Source organism: Paroedura picta, chromosome 5 (assembly GCF_049243985.1).
Source record: "Paroedura picta isolate Pp20150507F chromosome 5, Ppicta_v3.0, whole genome shotgun sequence".
NCBI classification, from domain to species: domain Eukaryota; kingdom Metazoa; phylum Chordata; class Lepidosauria; order Squamata; family Gekkonidae; genus Paroedura; species Paroedura picta.
Genome location: NC_135373.1, coordinates 54,389,274 through 54,414,979, shown reverse-complemented (window position 1 = coordinate 54,414,979; position 25,706 = coordinate 54,389,274). Strand labels below are relative to the sequence as shown.

At 46.2% G+C, this 25,706-nt stretch overlaps 1 protein-coding gene and 1 long non-coding RNA gene across 2 annotated transcripts; both read right to left on the bottom strand.

Annotated features, from left to right (window-relative positions):
* Positions 1–11,125: 11,125 nt before the first annotated feature.
* LOC143839053 (uncharacterized) lies at positions 11,126–13,986 on the bottom strand. Its single transcript, XR_013231559.1, has 3 exons — positions 13,652–13,986; positions 13,027–13,109; positions 11,126–12,201 (listed from the first exon to the last, which is right to left on the bottom strand). It is a non-coding gene; the product is annotated as an uncharacterized LOC143839053 (long non-coding RNA).
* Positions 13,987–21,696: 7,710 nt separating this feature from the next.
* LOC143838873 (integrase/recombinase xerD homolog) lies at positions 21,697–22,563 on the bottom strand. Its single transcript, XM_077340783.1, has one exon. The coding sequence runs from the start codon at positions 22,561–22,563 to the stop codon at positions 21,697–21,699; it is 867 nt and encodes a 288-aa protein (XP_077196898.1).
* Positions 22,564–25,706: the final 3,143 nt, after the last annotated feature.

The window sequence follows — 25,706 nt, the reverse complement described above, 5'->3', positions numbered from 1 at the left end:
TCTTATGCCTTTTGCTCACCTCTCCACTCTGGTTCACAACCATCAGCTGTAGATTTTCTCCATTGAATGCCCACTGAGCCAAACTATAACAAGGGGCTTCAGTTTGAGCCAAGGCTGAAATCCACAAGCCAGGATCCATTTTGGAGAAGAAAGAAAGACAGACAGACAGACAATTGCTTATCTACCCTGAATCCTCCGGAATTAAAGGGAACAATTCTAAAGAACTAAAACACCAGCAGATTGGATCTCTTCAAACAACATCTGTGGATAGCTTTGCTTTGTCCTTCTGGTGAAAATCTACTAAAGATGAGAGAGACTTTGACCATTGTGCTGGACAGCCTCTTAGTGTTATGGTTAAGAGCAGCAGGCTTTTATCTGGAGACCATAGTTTGATTCCCTACTCATCTACATGCATCCAGTTGGGTGACCAGTCACAGTTCTCTCCAAGGTCCCTCAGGTTCACCTGCCTCACAGGTGTGGGGTAGGCGATTTGTTAGCCGCTTTGAGACTCCTTCAGTTAGTAAAAAATGGCTGCTCTTCTCCATCTTCTTCGTTGCAGGGACCACCAAGCCATTGTCCACTTGTTTTAGGGTTAAGCCATCTAGGTAGGTTTCTACTTTGACACTGGGTGTGTGATTGGAGCTCCTGAAAGGGGGGGGGGGCTCAAACATGTTTGGAAGTCAGAACTAGAAACTATTGTTTAATTCCAGGAGCAGGGAGGTTCAGTAAAAGAAAAGCCCTCTGCACATGCCGAGAGACACTCCCAGCTTACTCCACTTTGCTACAAGTGAAGCATAATATTGGAAAGAGCTGCTGCCTGGTGCTAAGCACTAGTGGAAAATGAGGAGGCCAAGGATGGCATTCACAACTAAGCAATGTTCTCAGGAGTCTGCATCTCTTGAGCCGTACTACAATTCTGAATGATAAAGTTGGTATCTCTTTAGCAATATTTGCAAGCAGAATGTATGACGTGGAATATAAGTATTGCCACAGAGATGACTTTCATCATTTCCCTTCAGTACTTTCATTTCTCCTCATATTTGCCTACGTCCAAAAAAACAAACCAACCAAATTCCACATTCATAAAGAATAAAAAGAACACTGAGAATACTTAAATGTAATATAAATGTTTCTCATCTCCCTGATTGTGACAGAAATAATGACAGAAATCATCATATTACCACATGAATTAAAAGGCAGCATAACAGAATGGGGCTTTCTCTCCTCTCGTGTCTACCATTGAATACTCCAGTCTGGATTGTGATCCTTTCAAAGGAGGGCAAACCCAGAATTACAATGCAATCCAGTAGATGTCACTAAACAGTGAAAAGAGGACAGATAAAGTTGAACTGCGCTTGCTTTGGGAAAAGGAAAGCCACTGTAAAATTCAGTTTGTTATTTGTAAAAATCTTTTAATTATTTTTTGACTAAGGAACATATGGAAAGGAGACAGCATTTGAGTCAGCAGAGTTTAAATATGCAAAGGTAGTATGTGCACCATCAGCTTCTTAAAGAATAAAGTTTTATTGAAAAGCTAGACAAATTTATAAAGGAGGAGAGAGATAATCCTAACTGTCAGACTGTGTTCTTCTGAAGGCAAATGGAAGGAGTCTGCTCAAAGGAGCAGGAAGTCTCCAATTAATCCAATCAGGACACAGGAGGAGATTATTTGAAAAATACCATAAAGTTCCTGATCTAAATATACTAACTACACACCGTATGTATGCATGTAGTGATTTAGTTATTTGTATCCTGCCCCTCACAGTGTCTCAGAGTGGCTAACAAGTACAAGATATACAATAACCAGTAAATTAAAAAATAAAATTAAAAATAAACATGCTCATTAAAATACCATACCGCCATCACAGCTCCTCCATAAAACAACCATAACCCCGCTTCATTGGTCCCAGCATAGGTATAATTGAGCAAGCCAAGCAAGATGGTAATTTTTCCCCCCCGGAGGTAGGGGGGGGGAATACATATATGTCCATATAGAGAGATGTATGCAGGAGAAGGCCCAGTAATAACTGCTGCATGCAGTAGGTGTGCACTGGTCTTAACTAAAGGTTTGGTTGAAGAGCTCTGTTTTACAGCCCCTGCAGAACTGTTGGAAGTCAGGCAGGGCTGTGATCTCATTAGGGAGCTCATTCCACCAAGCTACAGCTAGGGCTGAAAAAGACCTGGCCCTGGTCGAGGCCAGGTGCACTTCTTTGAGGCCAGGGACCACCAGCCTGTTGGCACTGGCTGAGTGTGATGCTCATTGGGGGATGTACTCAGGTAACCGGTCCCTTAGATACACTGGACCCAGACCATAGACTGCCTTAAAGGTCAATACCAGAACCTTAATAATAATCCGAAATGCCACTGGAAGCCAGTGTAGCTGCTGATGCCCCCTATAGATATTCTTCATATGCTATTGAATCATGCACACTACAGTTCTTCCATTTCAATTTTTCACATGGAAGTGGCTTCATAAGTGCATCTGCAATCATGTCTTCAGTGGTGCAATACTCTAGCTCAATAAGTCCTTCCTTCTGCACGTCCCTTACAAGGTAATGTTTTACATCTATATACATCACTCTCTTATTTTCTACTGGTTCAGCTGACTGCACCATTTCCATATAAAAAATGTCTACTGGTTGATTTCCTTTTCTTGGCATCTCCTGACCACACTGCATCCATGTATCCTATCTGTTTTAGATTTTGCTGGTAACTTGAGTTTTAATTGCCTTGAAGATACCTGACAAGCTTGTGAAATCACATTCCAGTCTCTCTTACTTGATGACTCCGCTTTCCAACATAGCTGCCCTGAGGTCAGGACGTGTAAGCATGTTTGTATCCCAGAGTCTTCCTATTGCTTCTCTATACTGTTTGTTGTTGATTATAAGTTCTTCAATGCCTTGTTGTTTTAGATAGCTCATCTCCTTAGGAGTGCTGATCTGTTTGGATTATCTCATTTGCATATAGTCCAGGATTTCTAGGACTTTTGTTTCTGGTTGAGGAGATTGCTCAAATGACCCTTAAAACATCCCTGATGGTCAAACCTGTGATCAGTGCTCCTTTCACCTTCTTATTGTTCAGAGTCCCAAACCTTTTGTTGGCATCTCCCAGTCAGAGGTCTTTAATCACATTCTTGGCCCTGGAGGGCTGCTCTTTCCAGGCAGAACCAATCAAGGTAGGAGCTGTCTGACAGACAGAGGGCATTGATGTGGGCCAGTAAGAGCAGATGTAGACCCGGCACAGGATTGCTTTGTTATTAACACTAGGAATGCTTACAGATTTCTTTCCACCGGGAATCATTCCCTAGTTCTGGAGTTTAGAATTAGGGTTTTGTTTCTGAAGTGAAACTTATTTGGTACTGTTACTTCATACTGTTGTACACAATCATATTAAGTTTGTGTCTTTTTGTCTCTGCCATGACCGTTTATGCACTGGGAACTTCACTGCCCCACCCCCTTATCAGGAGCACAGATAGGGAGTGGATGAGGTGCACAAGGCCAAATGCTCCCCCATGTGGGTGCAGGAAGAGGTGGAGCAACCTGCCACGACTAAAACTCCAGTCTGGAGCCCAGCATGAAACCTCCAGTGCATAAACGGTCCATGAGATACATTTTAAACTAGCTAACTTAGTTAAACACTATTTAGTTAAAGGCCATAGCCTCTTCTTCCTCTTTCAAATTTAATTCTGCCTTTTCTATTGTGTGAATGTGGACATTAGAACATAAGTAGAGCCATGCTGGATCAGACCAACTGTCCATCTAGTCCAGGGGTAGTCAAACTGCGGCCCTCCAGATGTCCGTGGACTACAATTCCCAGGAGCCCCTGCCAGCATTCGCCGCAGTTTGACTACTGGACTGATCTAGTCCAACAGCCTGTCTCACACAGTTGCTAACTGGCTCCTCTGGAGGGTTAACAATAGGGCATAGAGGCCAGGGCCTTCCCCTGCTGTTGACTCCAGGATTTGGAATTCAGTGGTTTAGTGCCTTTGTATATGGAGGTTCCCTGAGACACCATGGCTGGTAGTCATTGATGGACTTATCCTCTATAAATCTTTAGGTCCCTCACCTAGCCAGGGTAACTGCTGAGATGCACTAACTGATCATTGAGATTTGCTGGAAGAGTTTTCCTTTCCTTGTTAAAGCAAACCTAGGTAATATGTATCCAGTAGCTTGTTACCAGGGAATTGAAGGCTACAGTCATTCACAGATACTTGATTCAGATTATGTTCCATTATATTACTCTCCAAATGGGAGCAGAGAATGCATTTACTAGCCAATTCTAATAAAATTTCACAAGAAAACTTAAAGAGATCCAGCTTTTGGGTTTGTGGTTAGTTTTTGTTAGAATAGAGTTTCTTCAAACTTTTCTCTTTTCACAGTTCTAGCCAATGTACATTAATTTACTGATTTTTCCTCCTATTTGGAAAAAGCACATGTGGCTGTGACCATCCTGGAACATGGTCTAAGGCAAAGTCCTGCCTAAATTCATATTGGGCTGTCAAAAGTATAATGGTGTTTCATTGCTCTATTTTTATACCTTTTGTCATTTTAGATTCCTCCTCCCTTTTTGACCCTTAAGTATCATGAACATTTCTGGATAGTTCTTCTGTGTAAAGGGGAATAAAGGGGAATTCTGTTATTTGGACTGTAAATTTGTGGCTATTAATACCTCAAAAGTCTAAGGGCTAACGGAAGGAATCTCTAATCTCATCAGACATGCTTCAGAAAATACGTTTCTCTTTAGCAAGCTATGACTTGTTCAGTATTGGGCAATCAAGGCCTTTCATGTAATCAATTAGCATACTGTTAGACATAAAAGTATCCTGCCATGTTAACTCTTTGTTAAAAGAAGAATTATTCCATCATTAGCATTCCCCACAAACTCCCAGGACACCAGACCAACACCGCCCTTCAGCAAATCAGATGGTGTACTTAATAGCTTACCCCCCCTTCTCTGTTTTCCATGCTTGGAAATAAAACAAGCTTCAAGCCACTTTCCTATAACAGGAGTCAGAAAATATTCAGAGTCGAGGAAACAGGAATGTGTTGAGTTCTTGTGCAGTCTTCTCAGCCCACCTTCACCCTTGATTTTTCTTGTCATGGTGGGAACACATCAGAAGACATACAAAGTGCCCATTGTGTATTAACTCACCATTTTTTCTTTCTCTTGAAAGGAAGATCTATTTTTGGAATAGAGAACAAATTCCAAAATGTCCAACCCACAGTTTGCTGCGCTTCCATCAGTGCTCTCAGGGCAGAACTAGATATTTATAGATAAAGACAAATTTATTTGCTAATAGGTTGAGGGGCAGTGACAGGTAGCAAGTAGCAGGTAGGCATGTTTAATGTTTCCCCTTCTCAGATGTTCTTCCCTTCAAGCCTTCCATTTGCTTTTTGTTTTTGAGGGACTGTGCTACAGCCAGTAGGAGCCTCCTTTATCCCTTCCAGAGTACCTGGTAATTTAATTCAGGGACAGGCTGGAGGCCTACTTGACACCAGTATAGGGCCTGAAGTCTGATGGCCATACTCCTGCTAGACTGAAAAGGCTGTCAACAATGGTAATTTTAAAGCCTAGATTAGTTTCCAAAGGACAAATCCTTCAATGAACTGTTGTTTTATTATTATTGTTAGAGGTAGAAAGTGCTGTCAAATCACAGCTAAGTTATGGTCCCCTCTCAAGGGTTCCAGGCCAAGAAACAAATGGAAGTGGTTTTCTGTTTCCTGCTTCTGGATAGCAGCTCTGGAATTTCTTGGTGGTTTTCCATTCAAGTACTAACTCTACCTACTTCCTAAGATCTGACACAATTGAGTGAACCTGGGACATTCAGATCAGGGCATTATTATTATTTGCCATACTTTGAATAGCAAGTGTTTAACAGCAGTCTTGTTTCCTTCCTTCGTTTTTTCTTTTGTTAAGCTAATCCCAAATTCCAAATGGGTGTGCAGTGTGATAGACCTCTCACAAGGATAAGAGAGCTGCTCTCTTATTCAAGAATCCTGGTACATAGGCCTACAGCTGATAAGAAGATTATAGTAAGAAACCTGAAATTACAGGTTGCCCACTACCAATGGGTTTTCAGTTAGCTCTATGGACAGGAGGACAGCACAAGAAGAGTGCTAGATCTGATCATTGGCTCTTCTAATCCAGCACCTTGTTTCACACAGAGGACAACTAATTGCCCTGTAGGGCCAATAAAGGGGGCACAGCTCAAGGTCTTCCCCTGATGTTACGTCCTAATGCATTTCCGCATTTGGCAGCCCCAAATTAGACCCCATTAGTCCCTGCTTTAAAAAATGAAAACTGGTTTTTTGGGGATTCCTTTGCTGCGGGGCAAGTGAGGTCTGTGCCCAAAGAGGCAAATTTCAGTGTGGAAATGGGCAAATAGCTGACCCTTTAAAAATGCAAATCCAAATGATAACACTAGTGTAGAAAAAGTTCAGGAATGGTCATAGCTGGCAAACCCTGGTCCTGTTTCTGATTTCCCTACACTTAAATTTATGCATGTCTTCCTTCCAAGAAAATAATACACAAATATTGGTTTCCCCATAGTTATAAGTATTTCCTACTTCCCAACATGTGGAACTCATGATATAAAAAGTGCCCCTTGGGCAACAGCATATAGGATTCCATCATTTATACAAGGACACACCAGAAAGAGTTCCATACTTGTACCCCAAAATATTAGTATTAAGCTCATTAGCAAGGCCTAATAGAACCCTTGAGAATCTCAAAAATAAATAAATGTTGCCCTCTTGCCAACACATGCCAGCAGCCGGTGCTATCTTCCCTATAGGTTTTTCTATCTCAGATGCTCCTCCTTCATTCTGTTGTCCTAAGCAATTGCTTGCAGGGTCTGCTCAAAGAACTGCAAACCAAGTCCAAATGGAAGAAGGTCTTCAAAAGAACAGTGACTTATTTTAGCATATATAGAAAAAAGCACATAATCAAAAGCTAGAACAGAATTATGCAAAACATAGCAGTTCTGGAAGAGCCAAATAAATGCTGTGTAAATTATATGATGGTGGAAAGCACATTTTAAAAATGAGGACTGTATTATATTAGAAACAAGAGCTGAAACAAATGGTTTCAGTTCAGCAACATACAGACAAGAATAACCTCACATTAAAATATGGAATGGTTAAAATCAAGTACTATTCATAGAAAATCTAAAACATGAAAAAGGATATTCTTTCTTTTTACATTTGCTCTCAAATAATTAGCTATATTTACAGTCTGCAAAAGATGTTGATTTTCTTGGAAAGATGTCAAAACGCACATTCAGTTTTGTCCAATTTTTGCTGATATAAAATTTGATGCTAATTTTCTTAGTAAAAAATGCTAATTCTCCTCTCTTTTACATTAGCAAACTTCAGTGACAATCTGGTTCCTTTTAAAAGATAACAACCAAGATTTCCCCCCACTGTCTTATCATTGTTCTCCCTTTTCAAATAATTTTCCCCATCTCATGAAATTTCATGTTTTTTTGCTCAAGTCTCTTTTGTCATGTTTAATGCTTAACAGAAAGGCTAACAAATTGTTTTGCATTGGGAAAACCATCTTGGCAGATGCAGCACGGACTAAAAGCCAGTTCCACTGTGAGTAGCAATCATGTGGATAAATCCCCAAAGTAATATCAAGAAGTCACTCTTTGATCGCTGTATCATAATGGCTTCCTGTGATTTCAGCTTCCCAGAACAATAAAGAAAAGTCCAGGTATTCATGGTTGGCAATGAAGACTGCAACAGTAAATTTGAGCATGGAATTTCGGGAAGGAATTGATGTAATCACACTTGATCAGGAATGCTAACAAAATGGGCTTGGAAATGTGACAAGCAGCAATGTCCATGCTTCTGCATTTTATGATGCTACTATGGAGTATTAAAGAATGCCAAACCACAGTATCAGTAATCAAGTAAATCAAGTAGTAGTCTGTACTGTCCAGAGAACTGAATATGGACATGTGCTATGTGTAAAGCTTATGGCTGGTCTTTCCTCAATCCATTTATAATGTAAACATTTAAACCAGGGATGCTCAGTCACCTGTTAAACCAGGGATGCTCAGTCAGTTCAGTTCCCATCTTGCTTACTAGTTTCAATCAAGAAAGCTGATTGTCTTTTAAACCACTCAGATGTGTCTGTCTGCATGATGGCAGACCCAGGATTATATCTACATGAGTAAATGCAATAATTATTACATACCAGTGGGGGGGGGGATTTGTTTGAGATTATTGAGTTGAGAGTTACTAATCAGATGTTTCTATATGTCTTTGGTGTCTAATTTAGGTAATCTTATAATCAGTGGGCTCTGCCCATGAGGCTGGGAGTTCAATCCCAGCAGCTGGCTCAAGGTTGACTCAGCCTTCTATCCTTCCGAGGTCGGTAAAATGAGTACCCAGCTTGCTGGGGGGAAAATGGTAATGACTGGGGAAGGCACTGGCAAACCACCCCGTATTGAGTCTGCCATGAAAACGCTAGAGGGTGTCACCCCAAGGGTCAGACATGACCTGGTGCTTGCACAGGGGATACCTTTACCTTTTATAATCAGTGGCCAGAGGAATGGAAATTATCTGTGTTCATCCCACTACCAAAAAAGGGTGTCTCAAAAAACTGTTCCAATTACTGTACAGTAGCCCTGATTTCATATGCCAATAAAGGTATCTGAATAGCCCTAATTTTTCACTGAAATAGAATTACCAGATGTTCAAGCTGGCTTTTGACAGGGGCATGGCACACGTGATCTCATAGCAAACATGCTCTGCATTTTGGAAAAGTCACGGGAATATCAGAAGGAAGTCCATATCTGCTTTATTGACTACAAGAAAGCTTATGATTCTATGGATCACAACATATTGTGGGAAGCCCTGTAAAATTTGGGGGTGCCAGTGCATTTGATCAAACTGATACAATCACTCTATGCAAACTTAGAAGCCATTGTATATACACCATTTGGTGACACCTGACTGGTTCAAAACAGAGAAAGTAGTGTGCCAAGGTTGTGTTCTTTCCCTCTTCCTGTTTAAACTTGTATGCTGAGATCATTATGAAAGAGATTGGACTCAAAGAATCAAACATTGGAATTAAGACTGGAGGAAGGAATATAAATAATCTCTAATATGCTGATGACACTACCCTCCTATCAGAAACTAAGGAAGGCCTAGAACAGTTGATTACAAAGGTCAATGAATTAAGTAAGAAATTTGGCCTTTTCTTAAACACTAAAAAGACAAAAACAATGACCACTGCAAAAAACAGACATGTCACAATAACATTTGACGGTGAAGAGATTGAATGCATTCAAGTATTCATTTTTTTTAATGAGTGCCAAATGCAGTGTGGCAATAAAATGTCAAATTGCTCTGGGTCATTCAGCAATGATGGACTTGAACAGGACTTGGAATAGCAAGAACATAAGCCTGACTACCAAATGTAGATTAGTTTGATATATCATATTTCCAATAGCAATTTATGGCTGAGACAGTTGGACAATGGAAAAACTGAACAAGAGAAGAATCGATTCATTTAAACTCTGGTGTTGGAGAAGGCTTCTGCTGGTTCCATGCACAGAAAAAGTCACAAACATGGAAATACTACATTGCATGAAGCCTGATCTATCATCAGTAGGCAAAATCACAGAACTCTGGCTCATATGGCCATATCATGTGATCCAACTCAATGCAGGAAGCAATTATGTTAGGATTGGTCAGTGGTAAAAGGAAACCCAGCCAACAAAGAACACGATCAAAATGGACATTAGCCAGTACAATGCATGGCTGCAGGAGGTAGTGTGGAACCATGGATTGTGGCAACAGCTGTGCCATGGGATTGCCAAGAGTCAAACATGACTGAATGGCTGACAACAACAGCAACAATCTTGGATATACTTTGTACTTTACTGCTGGAGGAGTTAACTGATCAGACATAGATGTATTGGTCATAACTGATCAGACATAGATGTATGAAGGCAGCTGGGTGGATAGGGATGGCATTTTAGATTTTTGCATCAGCTGATGAAAAAGCTAAAACCATCCTAAAATAAAAGCTATGATTTTAAATATAGACATCATTTCTCCTGTATGTCTCAAGACCCAACACATTTTACAAGAACCACACTGATTGACAGTGCAATCCTACATAGAATTGCTCCTATCTAAACCTGTTGATGAGACTCAAATACTTTAGCAACCTCATGAGAAGGAAGGACTCCCTGGAGAAGAGCCTGATGCTGGGAGCAATTGAGGGCAAAAGAAGAAGGGGACGACAGAGAATGAGGTGGCTGGATGGAGTCACTGAAGCAGTTGGTGTGAGTTTAAATGGACTCTGGGGAATGGTAGAAGACAAGAAGGCCTGGAGGATCATTGTCCATGGGGTCACGATGGGTCAGACATGACTTCGCAACTAACAACAACAACAACAACAACAACAACAAAACCTGTTGAAATTAATGGATGATTGAAACAACTGCATAGGATTCCACTTTTAATGTACTGTCAATCTTACCTAAATAGATAATGCATTTTTCTTTAGAATTTCCAGTTAAAGATTTCTATTAAGATCTTTTGTTCATTAAAACCACAAGAATTCAAAGCCCCACACAAAAATGTCCTCCACCAAAACTGAACTTTCCCTAATAGTTTCTTAAATCAACTCTCTGCACAGCAGACTAAACAGTTTCCTTAGAAAGTGGGGTTTGGCCTGGAATGCTGCCTTCACAGCCTCCTGCCTTGCCGATGGATAACTTACAGAAGCGGTTTGCTCTTGTGTTTCAGTCTAATCGGAATAATTTTAGGTATTTCAAGAACATCAGTCAAGCCTTTTCCGACAGGTGACAGACAAGTCATCGAAACCGTAGCAGCTAAGCCATGATAGATACAGAAGAATGCGGAAATTGATTTCTTGGGAAGAAAAGCGTGGCTGGCCTCTATCAGAGAAGCTTTTAACATAGCAAGGTGATTGGAAATTTCTTTTTTTAGCTGGGCAGCAGATTGTGGATCAGTCCCCAGGAAACTGCTCCAGAGCTCAGCCCTCTCCAAGGTTTCCTATTCGTTCACCTAACAAGAGGACAATCTCAATTGGAGCGAAGACCAAGGACAAAAGGGAAAGGGGAAATTCCCTCTCCTCTCTCTCTGCCACATTGTGGGCTCTAAAACAAACAAAATGAGACAGGCAGTTCCTCAGGAGGAAGTGCCAAGGTCCACATCTATTGATTTGTCTACCGTCAGTGAGAGATGGCACTGAGGTCTGGGGTAGGCTTCAGCTGGACAGTGTGAGAATAAGCCTGGAGACTGTTAACAGGCACCCTAGTTTCCAGTTTAATTTGGGAAATCCATCGATTTTAGTTATTTATTTAAAACTTAAAATGCTTATCACATCTTTGTCCCTTGAAGAACTCAAATCAGTTTGCAACATAAAGAAAACAATGATTCAAAATACAATAAAAACACAATACATCAAACAACAGTGACAATAAGCCACAAAAAATCATATTTAGGCGACTAGCTGTGTCGGTCTGAAGCAGCAGAATGAAGCTTGAGTCCAGTGGTGCCTTTTACACAAACCATGTTTTGTGTACATGCACAGTTCTTCAGATACAATGAAACAAATTTCTCTCCACCATTACATATAGGTATGGGGACAGGGGATGTTAATTGCCAGGAAGGTTTAGCTAGAGTTCAGATGCATAATTAACTGGGCAGTTATAGCTGAGAGAGGACTGAGTCAGTTATTGCTCAGTTAGGACTGCCAATAAATAAAAAGCCTATATCAATCAAACGAGTCCTAAATAAAACTGTCTTCACTAAAGACCAACAGTGAAGGGTCCTGGTGTGCCTCCCGGGAGAGGTAGTTTCATAACTGCATAGCTGCCAGCAATTTCTGCCTCTTGAGTGGGGCTGTCTTTGTTTTGAGCTGAAACAAATTGGCCCAATACGGTGAGCCGAATAATTCTGTTAATTCCTCTTTACTCAATTTCTCCCAGAAATCCAACAATCTGTTTCTTTTCCATTTTCTTTTTTCTTAAGCAATCCAGTTTGTTTCAAATCAATTCCATGTTTATCAGAACTCTGAAGACAGGAAGGGCAGGCAGACAGGTTCTACCAATTTTCAGGATTTCATTCTGCAGCTACCCAGAGGCAGATGATGTCTTCCTGAATCTTAAAAAAGGGGTCACAGAGGTATGATGGAAAACTATAATGAGAAATTCTTCTGAAAGAGAAAAAAAATCCATAGCTATGACTAAATAAAATGAATTGTGGAAAAAGAAATTCAACTCACCATAATAATGCTAACAAGGCCAACCAAGATTCGTGGCATACCCTGTACACTTGACAGTTGCAATGTGCAATGTGCAAAACTAATGTACAATATTGATGTTATGCCTAAATGCAATGCTACAGATTTTCAACATCCCAAGTCTATGGTATCTGACAAAGCTCCTTCATGATTAATTGTTTCTCAAATGCTTCATTTGTAGTCTTCCAACTGCTGCTTTCCACATGGCATGCCCTGCTAGTGTTCTTTCTTTATCCTGCGCAGATTCTATAAATGTAACTAGATAAAGTTGACTGAGCCAATAAAGTTCCCAAATGCACACTTGCCAGTCTGCAAGTCTTTTCTCTTTCCCCTCCCATTTCTTTTATCTCACCCAGTCCACGTGAGGTGGAAACATGGCATTGCACTTAAGCTGTTTGTGAAACCGTACACAGACAGTAAGAAAAATGGTTCTAACAACTGGCTATTCAGGGACTATTGACTTCCTGCATTCCTGAGGAGGTTTGCTCTTCTTTCCTCCTCTCTCTTTCTCTGCCAGCCCGGAGGCCCTTGACATCCAAAGTGAAGTAGACCAAACATCAAAGTGAATAACAAGGGGTCATAGCATTCCATTATCTTAACATGAGAATATAGACAGAGCGAAGCCCTGCCAAGGGTTTTCATGTGTGGAACTGATCAGGACCACCGCAAACAGGTGCGGAAGGAAATAGAGAATTTGTGTAGGGAGACAAACTATCCAAACAATTCACACTTCCTTACTGTGGGTAAGACTGTTGTTGAAGGCACAGGAGCACAGCCAAGAAGAAAAGGTGGCAACAACATAATTACCGGGTTTGAGCATCCTAGTTAATGAAAAAACAATGAAAATAAGTATCAGAGTATACAAATCTCCAACATAATGCATTTGAAATATGATCCCCATCATTAAACACTTCATTAACAACCAACTCAAAATAATTTTGCTTTACTGACAAGATAATAAACAAAAAATTAGTGACAGTCTGACTCTCACAGGGTATGTGGGAATACATACCTGCTCTGGGGCTCCTTAAGTCTTTGACCTCTCCCTCTCTCACAGACACAGACACACAATACACATATAGATTCCTCTGCCCTACTTCTCCCTCCCTTTTCCTTCCTTCTCACTTGATTCCCCAACCTCCTCCTTAGTTACGGCCCCCTCCCTCTCTCACACAGACACAAACACACTCACAGCTACACACACACAGATTCCTTCCCCCCACTTTCCCCTCCTGTCTCTTGCTTCCCCAACCTCCTCCTTGGTCCCTGATCCCTCCCTCGCAGTCTGATACAAAGACACAATTACATGCACACACAGAGAGATTCCCTCCTCCTTCCAACCTCCCCTCCTCTCCCTCCTTACCTCTTGTGGCAGGAGGACCGCTTTGCTCTGCAGTTCTTCAGTGCCTCAGCTGACTGTCCCATGGCTGCCAGCTTTAGGGCTCCTTCAGGCCTCTGCCACCACCACTGTTGTCTCAGCATCCAGTGGTGTGGCCACTGCCTCAGCTCCCACCAAAACCACGGCCTCAGCCTCCAGTGGCACTGCCTCAGTCTCTTCCACTGGTGCCGCTGCCTTGGCCTCCACTACCGTCACTGATGCCTCAGCCTCTGCTGGCACTGCCACCAGTTCCTCAGACTTCATCAGTGCCTCCTACTTCTCCTCTACTGCCATCTTTGCCTCTTCTGGCCCCTCCTCTACCAGCACCTCCACCTCCACTGCAGCCTCTGCCTCCACTGTTGCCTGCCTTCATGCCAGCTGCCTCCCTGTCTCTTCTCGCATGCTTCCTGATGTGGGACAACATATGTTATATCCATACCCATTCCCTTCACAGAGGGTGTGGCAATAGATGTGTTCCCACATCAACAAGAGAGAGCTGGCATGGAACAGTGGTTAGACCAGGGATTCTCAGCCAGGATGCCATGTCACCCTGAGGAAATGGGAGCATTCTGCAGGGGTGATGCAGCCTATCCCAGAAGTGGTTCGCCCACTGCTCAAAAAAACATCTTTGGACCGGTGACAACCTTCCAACTACCGCCCCGTCTTGCACTTAGATGCTTGTCATGGACCAACTGTCAGCATACTTGGAAGAAGCTTCATTCCTAGAGGTTTTCTGCCTGGCCATGGGGTAGAGACAGTGCTAGTCACCCTGATGGATGACCTCCATCACCAGTTGGACCAGGGTGGGTCAGCGCTGCTTGTATTACCAGACCTCTCAGCAATGTTCAACACAGTCAATCATGAGCTGTTAGCTCACCACCTCACCGATGCTGGGATCAGAGGAACTGCCTTCCAGTGGCTGATCTCCTGCCTCCAGGATCATGGATAGAAGGTTGAACTAGGAGAGAGCACATCAAGCCATCACCAACTGGCATTTGGAGTCCCTCAAGGGGCAGTTCTCTCTCCAATTCTATTCAATATCTTTTTGCACCCTCTTGCTCAACTGGTACAGAGGTTCGGGCTGGGTTGCCACCAATATGCTGATGACACCCAGCTCTTCCTCCTGATAGATGGCTGCCCTGACTCTCCCCCAGAAACATTAGCCAGCTGCCTGGAAGCAGTGATGAGATGGATCAAGCACAGTTTGTTCTTCAAAGACAGAGGTCCTGTGGCTGGGCAGGAAGGGTCCAAGTGAGGAAGCACGCCTACCCACCCTGCATGGAGTGCAGCTATCAGTGGCCCACTCCGCCGGGAACCTGAGTGTGATTCTTGATGCCTCCCTCTCAATGGAGGCTCAGCTCATGATGGTAGCATGGCTGGCATTCTACCACCTTTGCCAAGCCTAACTACTAGTGCCCTACTTTGCCCCAGAACACTAGCCACAGTGATCTATGTGACAGTCACCTCTACACTAGACTTCTGCAGCTAACTGTATGCAGTCCTGTCCTGGACTTTGATCTGGAAACTGCAACTGGTCCAGAAAACAGCTGCCAGCATCCTCACAGCAACACCTCCAAGGTCCCACATTCAGCCTATCCTACGGCAGCTGTGCTGGCTCCCAGTTGAATTCAGGATCAGATTTAAGGTTCTAGTTATCACCTTTAAGGCCATACGCAGTCTGGGTCCAGTGTACCTGAGGGGTCACCTCTCTGTTTACACCCTCCAAAAAGCCTTACGATCCGGCACTTCCAACTTTCTGGTGATCCCTGACCCCAGGGAAGTTTGCTTGACCTCAATCAGGGCCAGAGCTTTCTCCATCCTGGCCCCCACCTGGTGGAATGAGCTCCTAGAGGAGATCAGGGCACTGAGAGAACTTGAACAGTTCTGCAGGGCCTGCAAAAGGGAGCTCATCCACCAGGCATTTGGTTGAGGTCAACCTGAACCACAACTTCCCCTGGGCCCTGCCCCTAAGCCTCCCTCCTATGGCACCCACAATTCCACCCAACCCATTAGGATATCAGTATGCATTAATTTAATGTTTTCTATATTTTTCTACTGTTCTATGTTGCTTATTATCACTTTATTATTGTTAAAATAAGTTATCTGCATTGTTTCAGTTTTCTGTGAACCACCTTGAGCTTTCAGAGAAGGTGGTATATAAATATAATATATAAAATAAATAAATATAAGTTCAGGAATCCACTGACATCACTGGAACCATCAGTCCCTGCATTCTGCAATCAGTAATTTCAAACAGTTAAATTCCTGATGTGCGGATTGGCTGATGAAAAAAGGCCACTTGTGAATCCAGCGCCCTGCTAACAATGAGTGAAAGGGTATCAGAGCTCATTTGCATAATGGCCAAGCTGTGCTGTGGATTATGTTTTTGGGAATCAGCAGAGGAGGCAGACTGGAGTGCTCATGGGTAGCACAGTGAGACAGAGGGATGCACAAACTCAGGTACTCCTCAGATCCCAAGAGGACTTGCCTAATTTCTAGGATACCTCAAAGCCTGAAAAATATTTCAGTGGTATCTCCATGGTCAAAAGGCTGAAAAACCCAGGTTGACAAACATTGTATCGGAGTTCTGTGTTTCACAGGGATGTGGGGACCCAATTTCAATCAGCTCTGTGGCAATCAGGGATGGGGGCTTAATCCTCACACCACCATTTTCTCAACCTGAAACATTCCTGGGAATTTGGTACTGAGGGTCCACACATTACGTTTTCCCAACCTCTGCCAATTTGCCCTCCCATTTGCTGACCCGAGCCTGCAGAGGAGGCACATGGTGTGGGGTCTCTGGACAGCATGCCTTCATTGTGAACAAAGTTCACCAGCAGAGGCAAATATTTATTTTTAACAGAATATTTTTAACTGAAGATGATGGATTAGTACCAAGCCTTCATTCATTAACTTTTGGGTCAGGGCTGGGCTGGGGGAAGGGCAATTTCATTACAGTGGAATCACATTGTAACAGGATTCCAGCCTTAAAAAAAAATCTGTGGGAGGCAGAGTTGAGGATGGGAGTAAACCCAGAGTGTAGGAGGAGCGGACGTGTGGGAGCATGCCCCAACTGGGGATGGCCTGAATTTCCCCTTCCCAGACCAACCTGCCCCGACATTGTATCCTGCAGTAAAAGAGGGAATGCAGATTTATTCACATCCGCTTAAAGTGGGGAACCTGAGGGCCTCAGTCCCAGCAACTCTGGGACTGCTCCAGACCTTGCCCAATTCCATGAGGAAGTAGGAATTAGCCCCGTGTGCAAACAGGCGGTAACGCCAGCCAAATCCCTCATCTGGAAGCAGTCTCTGAGTTTTATGGAGGAAGGAGAGGATAAATGAAATAAAAAAAAATATTACATTAATATCACATCTAGTCTACTATAAGTACTGATTAAGAACATCTTGTTTTGAAGCAATAAAAATAATTTGCATGTAATGAATATATAGAATGAGAGTGAGTGTAGTGTAGTATTAGAGCACTGGATTAGGGAGAGCCACATTTGAATCCCCATTCTGCTGCAGAAGCCAGTTGCATACTCTCAACTTTATTTTATTTATTTATTATTTTATTATTATATTTAGATACCGCCCTTCCCCGAGGCTCAGGGCAGTTTACATGGGGGGGAAAAAGTACAAATAACATGATAAGTTGAACAATAGTGATACAGTCATAACAAGAGAACAATAACATAATGGAACAAAAATGGTGAGAACGTCCATTTTAACTGTAACATACTTGACCTACCTCACATGGTAGTTGTGAATAAGGGGGAGGAAAGAATGTAAGCTAGTTTGAGTCCTATTGAAAAGAAAGGTGAGATATCAATGAAGTAAAATAAATGTATGCCCTATGGAAGGTGCAACCAAGCTGGTTCTCCAGATGTCCACCATGGCCAATTGGCAAGGGCTCATGGGAACTGTAGTTCGTTGACATCCGGAGAGGTACAGTTTGGCCACCCCTTCCCTATGGTATAATAGGGAAGACTTTCAAATCATCCAGAGGTTGTTAGTCCAAAAAATGGTGTATGAAAGAGAAGGCTCTTTGCTGGCAAGTGCTGTCTGGTCTGTGTTCATCAGCCAGCCAATATATTGGTCCGGTTCCTGCTGAAAGCCATCTGAGTAACAAGTAGACTCTATAACTTGCCAGCAATGAATTCCATATATTAATTATGCATCATGACAAACACACACCCCTCCCATAAATGCAGAGGATCTGTAGAAATCAGGGAGATTAACAATTGGCTTCTTGGTAAGCATAGCCAGAGGACTATTATGCCCATACACTGAATCTCATTTCCAATTTTGTTAACAATTTACCTAATTTGGCTGTTTGGGGAGATTATCTTCAACAACCTATTTGGGACTTAACCATTCTAAATAACTGGATGTTATCAGATTTTGGTACCCAGTTTCTGAATATTTCACAATAAACCCAGGAAAAAAACACAAAATACTTGCAATGAAAATGTTGATCAGATTTTCAATGAATGTCTCTGTGTCCAGGTAAGCTGCTCTGGGATTGTAATAACAGGCCCCTGAGTGGAATGGCAGTCCCGTGGAATAGAATTCATGCTTTGAGCCTGGAATAACAACACCCCAAGTGGAATGAAAAACCCTGAGAGTAGCAGAAGTGTTCTGGAGCTGGAATGACATCCCCTGAGAGGAACAGAATAGTTCTGCAAGCAGGATGACAAACTGTCAGTTCCCTTTAGGGGCTGCCAGTCTGGCTCCCAAGAGCTGTCACTTCTATTCCCAGGAGCTGTCATTCTACTCTGCAACCTGTCACTCCTGTCCCCAAACAGTCCTCCTACTCCCAGTGACTGTCATTCTACTCCAGGGGCTGTCATTCCAGCTCCAGAACACTTTTGCTACTCCCAAGAGCAGTCATTTTATTCTACAACCTGTCATTCCAGGGACAGTAGATGTCTCTTACTCTCAGGCCCCCCATTCAACTCTGGGGACTATCATTCCAGCCCTAAACACTTCTGCATTTTCATTGCAACTATTTTGTGCTGTAATGTATTTCAATGGAATCCATGCTAGTTAATTGGTATTCCTGGCTCCCATTATTTCTAATGGGTCTTCACATCTTTCAAATTGTTTCCAATGAGCATTCCTTTCATTCCTTTTAGTACACCCCCCAGCAGAACCAGTACAATAACCACCTCTGCTCTTCGTGGCAAAGAACGAAAGAGCATCTTATTTGCATTGTAGAGCAGCACCATCTTATGTTTCCCTCTGGTGCTGGCACTGGAGAGGAGCAAAGTGGGGGACAGGCATGTGGAAATAAAATGGCATTATGGCCAGTGAATTAGTCGGAGGTGGAGTCTAGGAGGTTAGAGTTTGGGGAGATGAGTAGCCCCAGTGGGGTATACTGCCTGAGAACTCAGTGTCTAAACTGGCCAATTTTCACCAGGGGAGCTGATCTCTGTAGTCTGTGGATCAACTGTAATTCTGGATGATCTCCAGATCCCACTCGGAGGTGGCAACCCTAAGTGTGTGTCATGCTTAGCTGGAAGTGAGGGTTCCTAGTTCATGACTGTTTTAGGCAGGAACACGTATGCAGGTTAAGGGAATACTTCCAAGAACGAGATCTGAGACAACCATAAAAGGAAGTCCTTGCTTTCTCTGGGCAAGCCCGTTGAGACAATCTTTATGGCCTTACAGTACAAATATCATTCTGGTTGTACACAGAGCTGTTGTCATCATGACAAAGTCCAAAGCATAATTGAGAAGGCACATGTGTCAACGTCCTCACTTTAAAAAAAATGGAAGAGAAACGACAGAAACTCATCTTGCCTTTGATCCATTACTTGTTCTCTTTATGAAATGCAAAATTTCACATTCTGCTAAATGGAAACCTATGTGTCATTGTCTTTGTCAGATACAGAACTGACTGTAAACAGCTGAGTGTTTGAGAAACTAGAGTCTAGGAGAGAACCGTCAATAAAGTTGAAAGTAAGAAAGGAAAAAAATCAACTTCAACATTCTCTTTTTCATTCTGTGGAAACTCTGTAGCCTTGAATGCTGAAGAAAACTGCCACAGATTAAAATTTGCTTTTATTAATCATTACCTGATTAATTGGTGGAAAGGGATTGACTGATCTCTCTGTGGATCTGCACTTTTCCTCATCGATCTCTCTGTGGATCTCTCTGTGGATCTGCACTTTTCCTTTTGAGAATGCCACATCCAACATTCAGTCAAGAAAGGGCTGCCGTCACACCTTCAAAATGCTTCAGCTTCAAAGAGGGAAAGGCATCCAAACCACAGGCTCTTGTTTCACAAAGTTCAATGCCTTCTCCTATAAAATCAGGCTTCCTCTTTCATAGTGGGTATTGAACAACTGGTCTGTCTGAAGAGGTAACAAATGTTTGCAGAAGAAAAGAAAACTGTAATTTTTTTTTGAAGCCGCAGTAGCCAGGAGCTGCCAGCAGATGCCTGATTCAGTTAGCGGATTAGGAAGGTCAGGAAGGCATTTAGATTGTGGCTCCTGTTTCAGATCTGAAGTAGATTGTAAACATCTGCCATTTCAGTACCAGATAGGGTTGCCAGGTCCTGGTTGGTAAATACCTGGAGATTTTGGTGGTGGAGCCTGAGGAGGGTGGGGTCTGGGGAGGGGAGGAATTTCAATGGATTATAATGCCATGGATTCCATCTCCCAGAGCAGCAATTTTATCCCAGGGGACTGATCTCTGTCACCTGGAGATCAGTTGTAATAGCAGGAAATCTCCAGCCACAAAAATAATTTGGCCACACGGTATGGGTAGCTAAGCATGAAGACTGTCCGAGGCAAATGTATAATGCACATTCCATGCTTATTTTGTAGTAGCCAGAAAGTCAATAAATGCTTCCTCATTTTAACATGCTTATCAAGAACTCCCTTATGGCTAGCTTATCTAGAATTAAACAGCTTCTGGTAACACTTCATTCAAATCATAGATCTTCCTCAGAATGCCAGTTGCCTGGCAGTGAAAGGGCGGTCAATGAATACGCAACACCTTTCATTGGCGTGAAAGGCCACAACTTTATTGAACATGAACGAGGGTTGGCATGGCACGAGGTGAGGAGTAATCCCCATGCAGCCGTCCGGCTGCTGACATGGGCTCAAAGGGCACCATGGGTCCTCCTTCCTCCCTGCTGGGAGAAAGGTTCCCTTGCCCCTTGAATGCCCTCCCCTGGGAGGAGGCCAGTTAATGGTTGCCGGGCGTCCACCGCGTACAACCATCCCTGCCTCCTGGCCCCGAGCCCCTGACCTTCCCAGCCGGGTAAGGCCGCACTCGGTAACAGCCGGTCTCTTATTAAGACCCCCAACCCCAGGGACCAGTACGCAAACTGGTCCCTGGCCAAACTACTCCGCCTCGTGCCCCCATTCCGCCACTAACGGGAGGAATCCCCTCCCGTTGCCGCCAACCCTTCCGAACCCGCACTGCACAACAGCAATGCTGCTTTCAAACCGTGTAACCATAACTCATTGCCCTGGGCTGAAAGATGAACACCGTCCCTGCGAAAGACGGTTGCTTCCCCATGCGTGATCTCGGCATGCCGAATCACTGCCCCACCCAACTCAGCCATCAGCCTTCGGACCTCCCGGTTGATCTTCTCCTTGGCCCGATGCACTTTTTCTGGCCTTTTGGCAAGTCGCCAAGCCCTCCTATCCAACAGCTCAGACCATATCAGATAGGTCCGAGGCAAACGCTGCCGAAGCAGTCTCAGGTCATCGAATACCATACGGCGAAGCTGCAGTCCCGTTCGTTCAGGAAGATCATTCTCCCCCAGCTGAATCACCAACATTGCTGGGGGTCCTGATTCGTGTACCTCCCGGGACACCACATCCAGTAGGGCTGCCCACTTCATGCCACGATGACCGGACCACTTGATGCTGATCCTCGCCTCCAGTCCCAGCTGGGATCCCCATCCAGACATTCCAGCATAGCGGCTTGCCCAAAAGACAATGCTGTGACCCACGATCATAGCCACTGGTTTTGCAACGCTGGGTCCTGCAACGAGTAACAATTCGCACGTGAGCCTTACCGTATGTACGCAGCGTAGGCCTTTGAATGCCACCTCCCCCTGCGCATGATCTCCTCGGGCTCAGCGCCCTCCCTGAACGCCTGCGTGGCTGCGCCTATCCTGAACGAGTGTGTGCCGTACCACTCTGGGCGCAAACCCGCTCCGCGCAGGCATCTCTTCAGCACAGCTGCTAGCTGATACCTGGACAAATATGACCCATCCCTGTGGACAAACAATAAGCCTGTGCGGCCGGGGCGAACCGATAGGAACTCGCACAGATTGCTGACTGGGCAAGCAGCCCTGTGGCTCCCCCGGTGGAGGAAAACCGCGGTGCCCTTCCCGTCCTGGTCGGTCTTGGACCTCCGGACCCAAAGCTCGACCCCGCCCGCTGTGAATCTGACGTCCTCCCATCGGAGAGCGGGCGACCTGGCCGCCCACCGGCTAGCTGCTACCAGCTCCGAGCAGCGGAACGCCCCGTGGAAAGCCAACGTGAACGCCGCCCGGAACAGTGTCACCTCAAACCTAGAGGTGCACACTTCACCGAGGCTGCTTAAAATCCGCAGCAGTATGTCCATCGTTATCGGCCTTCTGGCGTCGGTCACTGCTGTGGACGCCCTCCCCCAGCCTTTGAGTGCCTTCCCCGCTAAAAAGGAAGAGCTGGGGTCCCAAGACCCCCAAGCCTTGCTGAAAAACTTTAGTCCCGCCATGGTGACCCGAATGGACCGGTGTGACTGACCACGGCCCTTCAGGTGGGCCAAATATGAGAGGAGCAACCGCTCATTCATGGGCCAAGGGCCCCTGCCCCCTTCCCCGTGGGCGAAAGACACGAAGTCCATGGCAGCCCTTTCGTAGCTCCGCCGCGTGGACAGGGCAATGGACCCCATCACTCCATCCCATATCACTCGGCTCCAAGGTCCCACAGGTCTTCCGGAAAGGCGTCCGGCTCCCTCCGGGCTTGGGGGACGAGCAAATGGAATTTCTCGACCTGCAACCGAGATAAACTGTCAGCAGCTGCATTCTGCACCCCCGCGACGTGCCGTGCCTTGAAAGAAATGTTGCCCTCCAAGCAGACCAGGACCAACCGCCGTACCAGGCGCATTACCCGGTCGGTCTTGGCTGACTGCTTGTTCAGAATGTGTACTGCGGCCTGATTGTCGCACCAGAACTCGACCTTCTTGTTCCGGAACTCCTCCCGCCACAGGACCACAGCCACCAGCAGCGGGAAAAACTCCAAAAACGTGAGGTCCCTGCGCAAGGGCTCGGACCACCAGTCCGGCCACGCCCTCGCACACCACCTGTCTCGGAACATGACACCGAACCCCGCACCCCCGGCGGCGTCGGAATGTACCTGCAGCTCCTCCCCCAACCGGAGTGTGTCCTGCCAAATGGCGATCCCGTTGAAGCGGGCCAAGAACGTGCCCCATACCCCCAGGTCCGCTTTGATGCCCTTGGTGATGCGTAAATGCTGATGAGGCCGTGTCAAACCTCTGGATGCGTGTGCTAAGCGTGCACAGAATGCCCGCCCTGGGGACACCACCTTGCAAGCAAAGTTCAAGTGCCCCAGCAGCACCTGCATGTCCCTCAACGTGCACTTACGCTTCCTCCGCATTGAAGCAATCAATGCCCTCAACGTTTCCACCTTGTCCCCAGGCAAGCTGGAGGTGCCAGCCTCCGAATCCAACAGGATTCCCAAATAAGTGAGTTTGGTGGCTGGCCCTTCCGTCTTGTCGGGAGCCAACGGGACCCCTAACTCCTCGGACAATTCCTGAAAGACCTTCAAGCGGTCCGCACAATCGTCTGACCCCCCAGGGGCAGCAAACAAAAAGTCATCCAAATAATGGGTGACTTCGCGAAACCGCCCTTTGCGTTTCACTGCCCACTCCAAAAATGTGCTGAACCGCTCGAAGGCCGCGCAAGCCACCGAACAGCCCATGGGCATGGTCCTATCAACGTACCACTGTCCGCCAAACTGGATTCCCAGGAGGTTGAAATCCTCAGGGTGAATGGGCAGCAGCCGAAACGCCGACTGTATGTCACTCTTGGCAAGGAGAGCACCGGGCCCACAGGCCCGCACCATGGCCACAGCGTCGTCGAACGAAGCGTAGCGCACCGTGCACTCCTCCTCTGGGATAGCGTCGTTGACTGACCCTCCATACGGGTAGGATAAGTGGTGGATAAGCCGGAACTGCCCTGCAGCCTTCTTCGGCACTATACCCAACGGCGACACCCGTAGATTGGGTAGCGGCGGGCTACCAAATGGGCCCGCCATGCGTCCCGCCAGGCATTCCTTCCTCAACTTATCCGATACTATGTCCGGCATTTCCCGTGCTGAACGGAGGTTTTCACACTCTGTGGGTATCCGGTCCCCCGTGTAGGGGATCCGAAACCCCTCCGTGAAGCCTTTCGCTAAATACAGCGCATCCCTCCTTTTGGGATACTTCCGCAGCCATTCCACCAGTGGCCTCAACCTGATGGGGGTAGCCGCCACCTGCAATAACTCAAGGGGCGGATTAATTGGTCTTGCCTGCAGAAGAAGGTCCTGCTCCACCCGACCCTCCGTCCTTCTTGCCGGAGAGCCGGGTCCCTCGAAAGGGCCCACTCCCCGCCCCCTGGGTGCATGCTGACAAGCAATGGGCGCCCCCACAACCTTCGCACTTGTGCTCGAATCTGCACCGTTTCCGTTTGCACCCCGTGCGATTGTAATCCCAGCATACGAAACCCGCTAGTTTCTTGCTGGGAACCCCTGCTTTGGCCTTTTCCTTATGCTGGCGCACGCTGGGGCCAACCTGAACGATCCACGTGTCGTGGTGCTTAAGATCCCAGCGCGCTAGGGGATTGTGAGAGGCCAGCTCCCTAAATTCCCTGTCATATTCCAGGGCGGCCTCATCCCCTGCCAGATCCCTGGCTTCCAAAACATGTGAGGCATACTTGCAGAGGTGCCAACCCCTTTCGGGGTATGCCGCCACGATCAGGGCCATGTATTCAATGAAACCCCGCATCCAGTTGTCGAAGGACCGGTCTACCGGTGCCTTGTCTTTCTTACGGGGCTCCTTGCGCTTGCCCGTGTCCCCCCCCTTTCCTTGTCCCCGCAACATGGCGAAGACGTCCACGAAAAAGCCCTCAAGGGCCCTCTCACGGATTTTTGGGGGCAAATGGATGCCAGGTGGGGAATCTTGGTCACTGAACCATACGGGGGGGTGCCTGTCCGTCACGGCAACGCCCTCCTCGTCCAGCAGCCATACAGAATCATCCCTCCGCTTGAGCAGCCACCTGGGCAGACCAGGAATGTAGGCTCCCTCAAGCCAATACCATCCTTCCCGCAAATCCTCCTCCCCATCCCAGGAGGAGGTCTCACCAGACGAAGGACTGAGCTGGCACCTGCTCTTGCGCTCCTTGTGTCGAGAGCGAACCTTCCCGGAGTCCACAGCGAGGGCCTCCCTCTCTTCCGTGGAAGTGCTAGCACCTGAAAATGCTCGGGAAACAGATGCGTCAGAGGATTCGCTGCCCACCGAAACCCTGCCCGGGCGCCCCGCCGACACCTGAGCAAGGGCCGCAGAAAAGCCCTCCCAATATGCGTCATCCTTCTGTGGGGTGTGGGCTGAACGGGACCTGCGTGCCGCCCTGGGCCGCCTGGATCCCGAACGGGTGCCTGTGGAAGGCCTGCCCCTGCTGCCGGCCCCTGCAGCTGCCTGCTGCCCCAAAGGTGCCGGCCTCCCCACCCCTGCGCCTGCACGTTGGGCAAGTCCCCCCTTTGCCGTGGTCGTGGGGTCCCGGCTGCGGCTCCCCCGTGTAGAAGGGGACCCCTGCCGCCCCCCGGCTGGGCTGCCCCGCCCCCTCGGCGACCCCACACTCGGCCGCGAGGCCCGTGACGCAGCAGCCGCCCGTCGTGCAGGCCTCGTGCTCCTGCTGGGGCCTGGCGGATCCCCGCCCCCGGACCTGCTGCGTGAACTGCGTAAGCCTGACCTGGACCGTCGGGGGGGTTCCGGGCTCCGAGCGGCCCGCGTGCTGCGGGCCCGCGTGCCCTCCG

What these genes read in the sequence shown, in the direction of transcription:
- LOC143838873 (XM_077340783.1), bottom strand. Translation starts at nt 22,563, where the DNA reads ATGGGGTCCATTGCCCTGTCCACGCGGCGGAGCTACGAAAGGGCTGCC.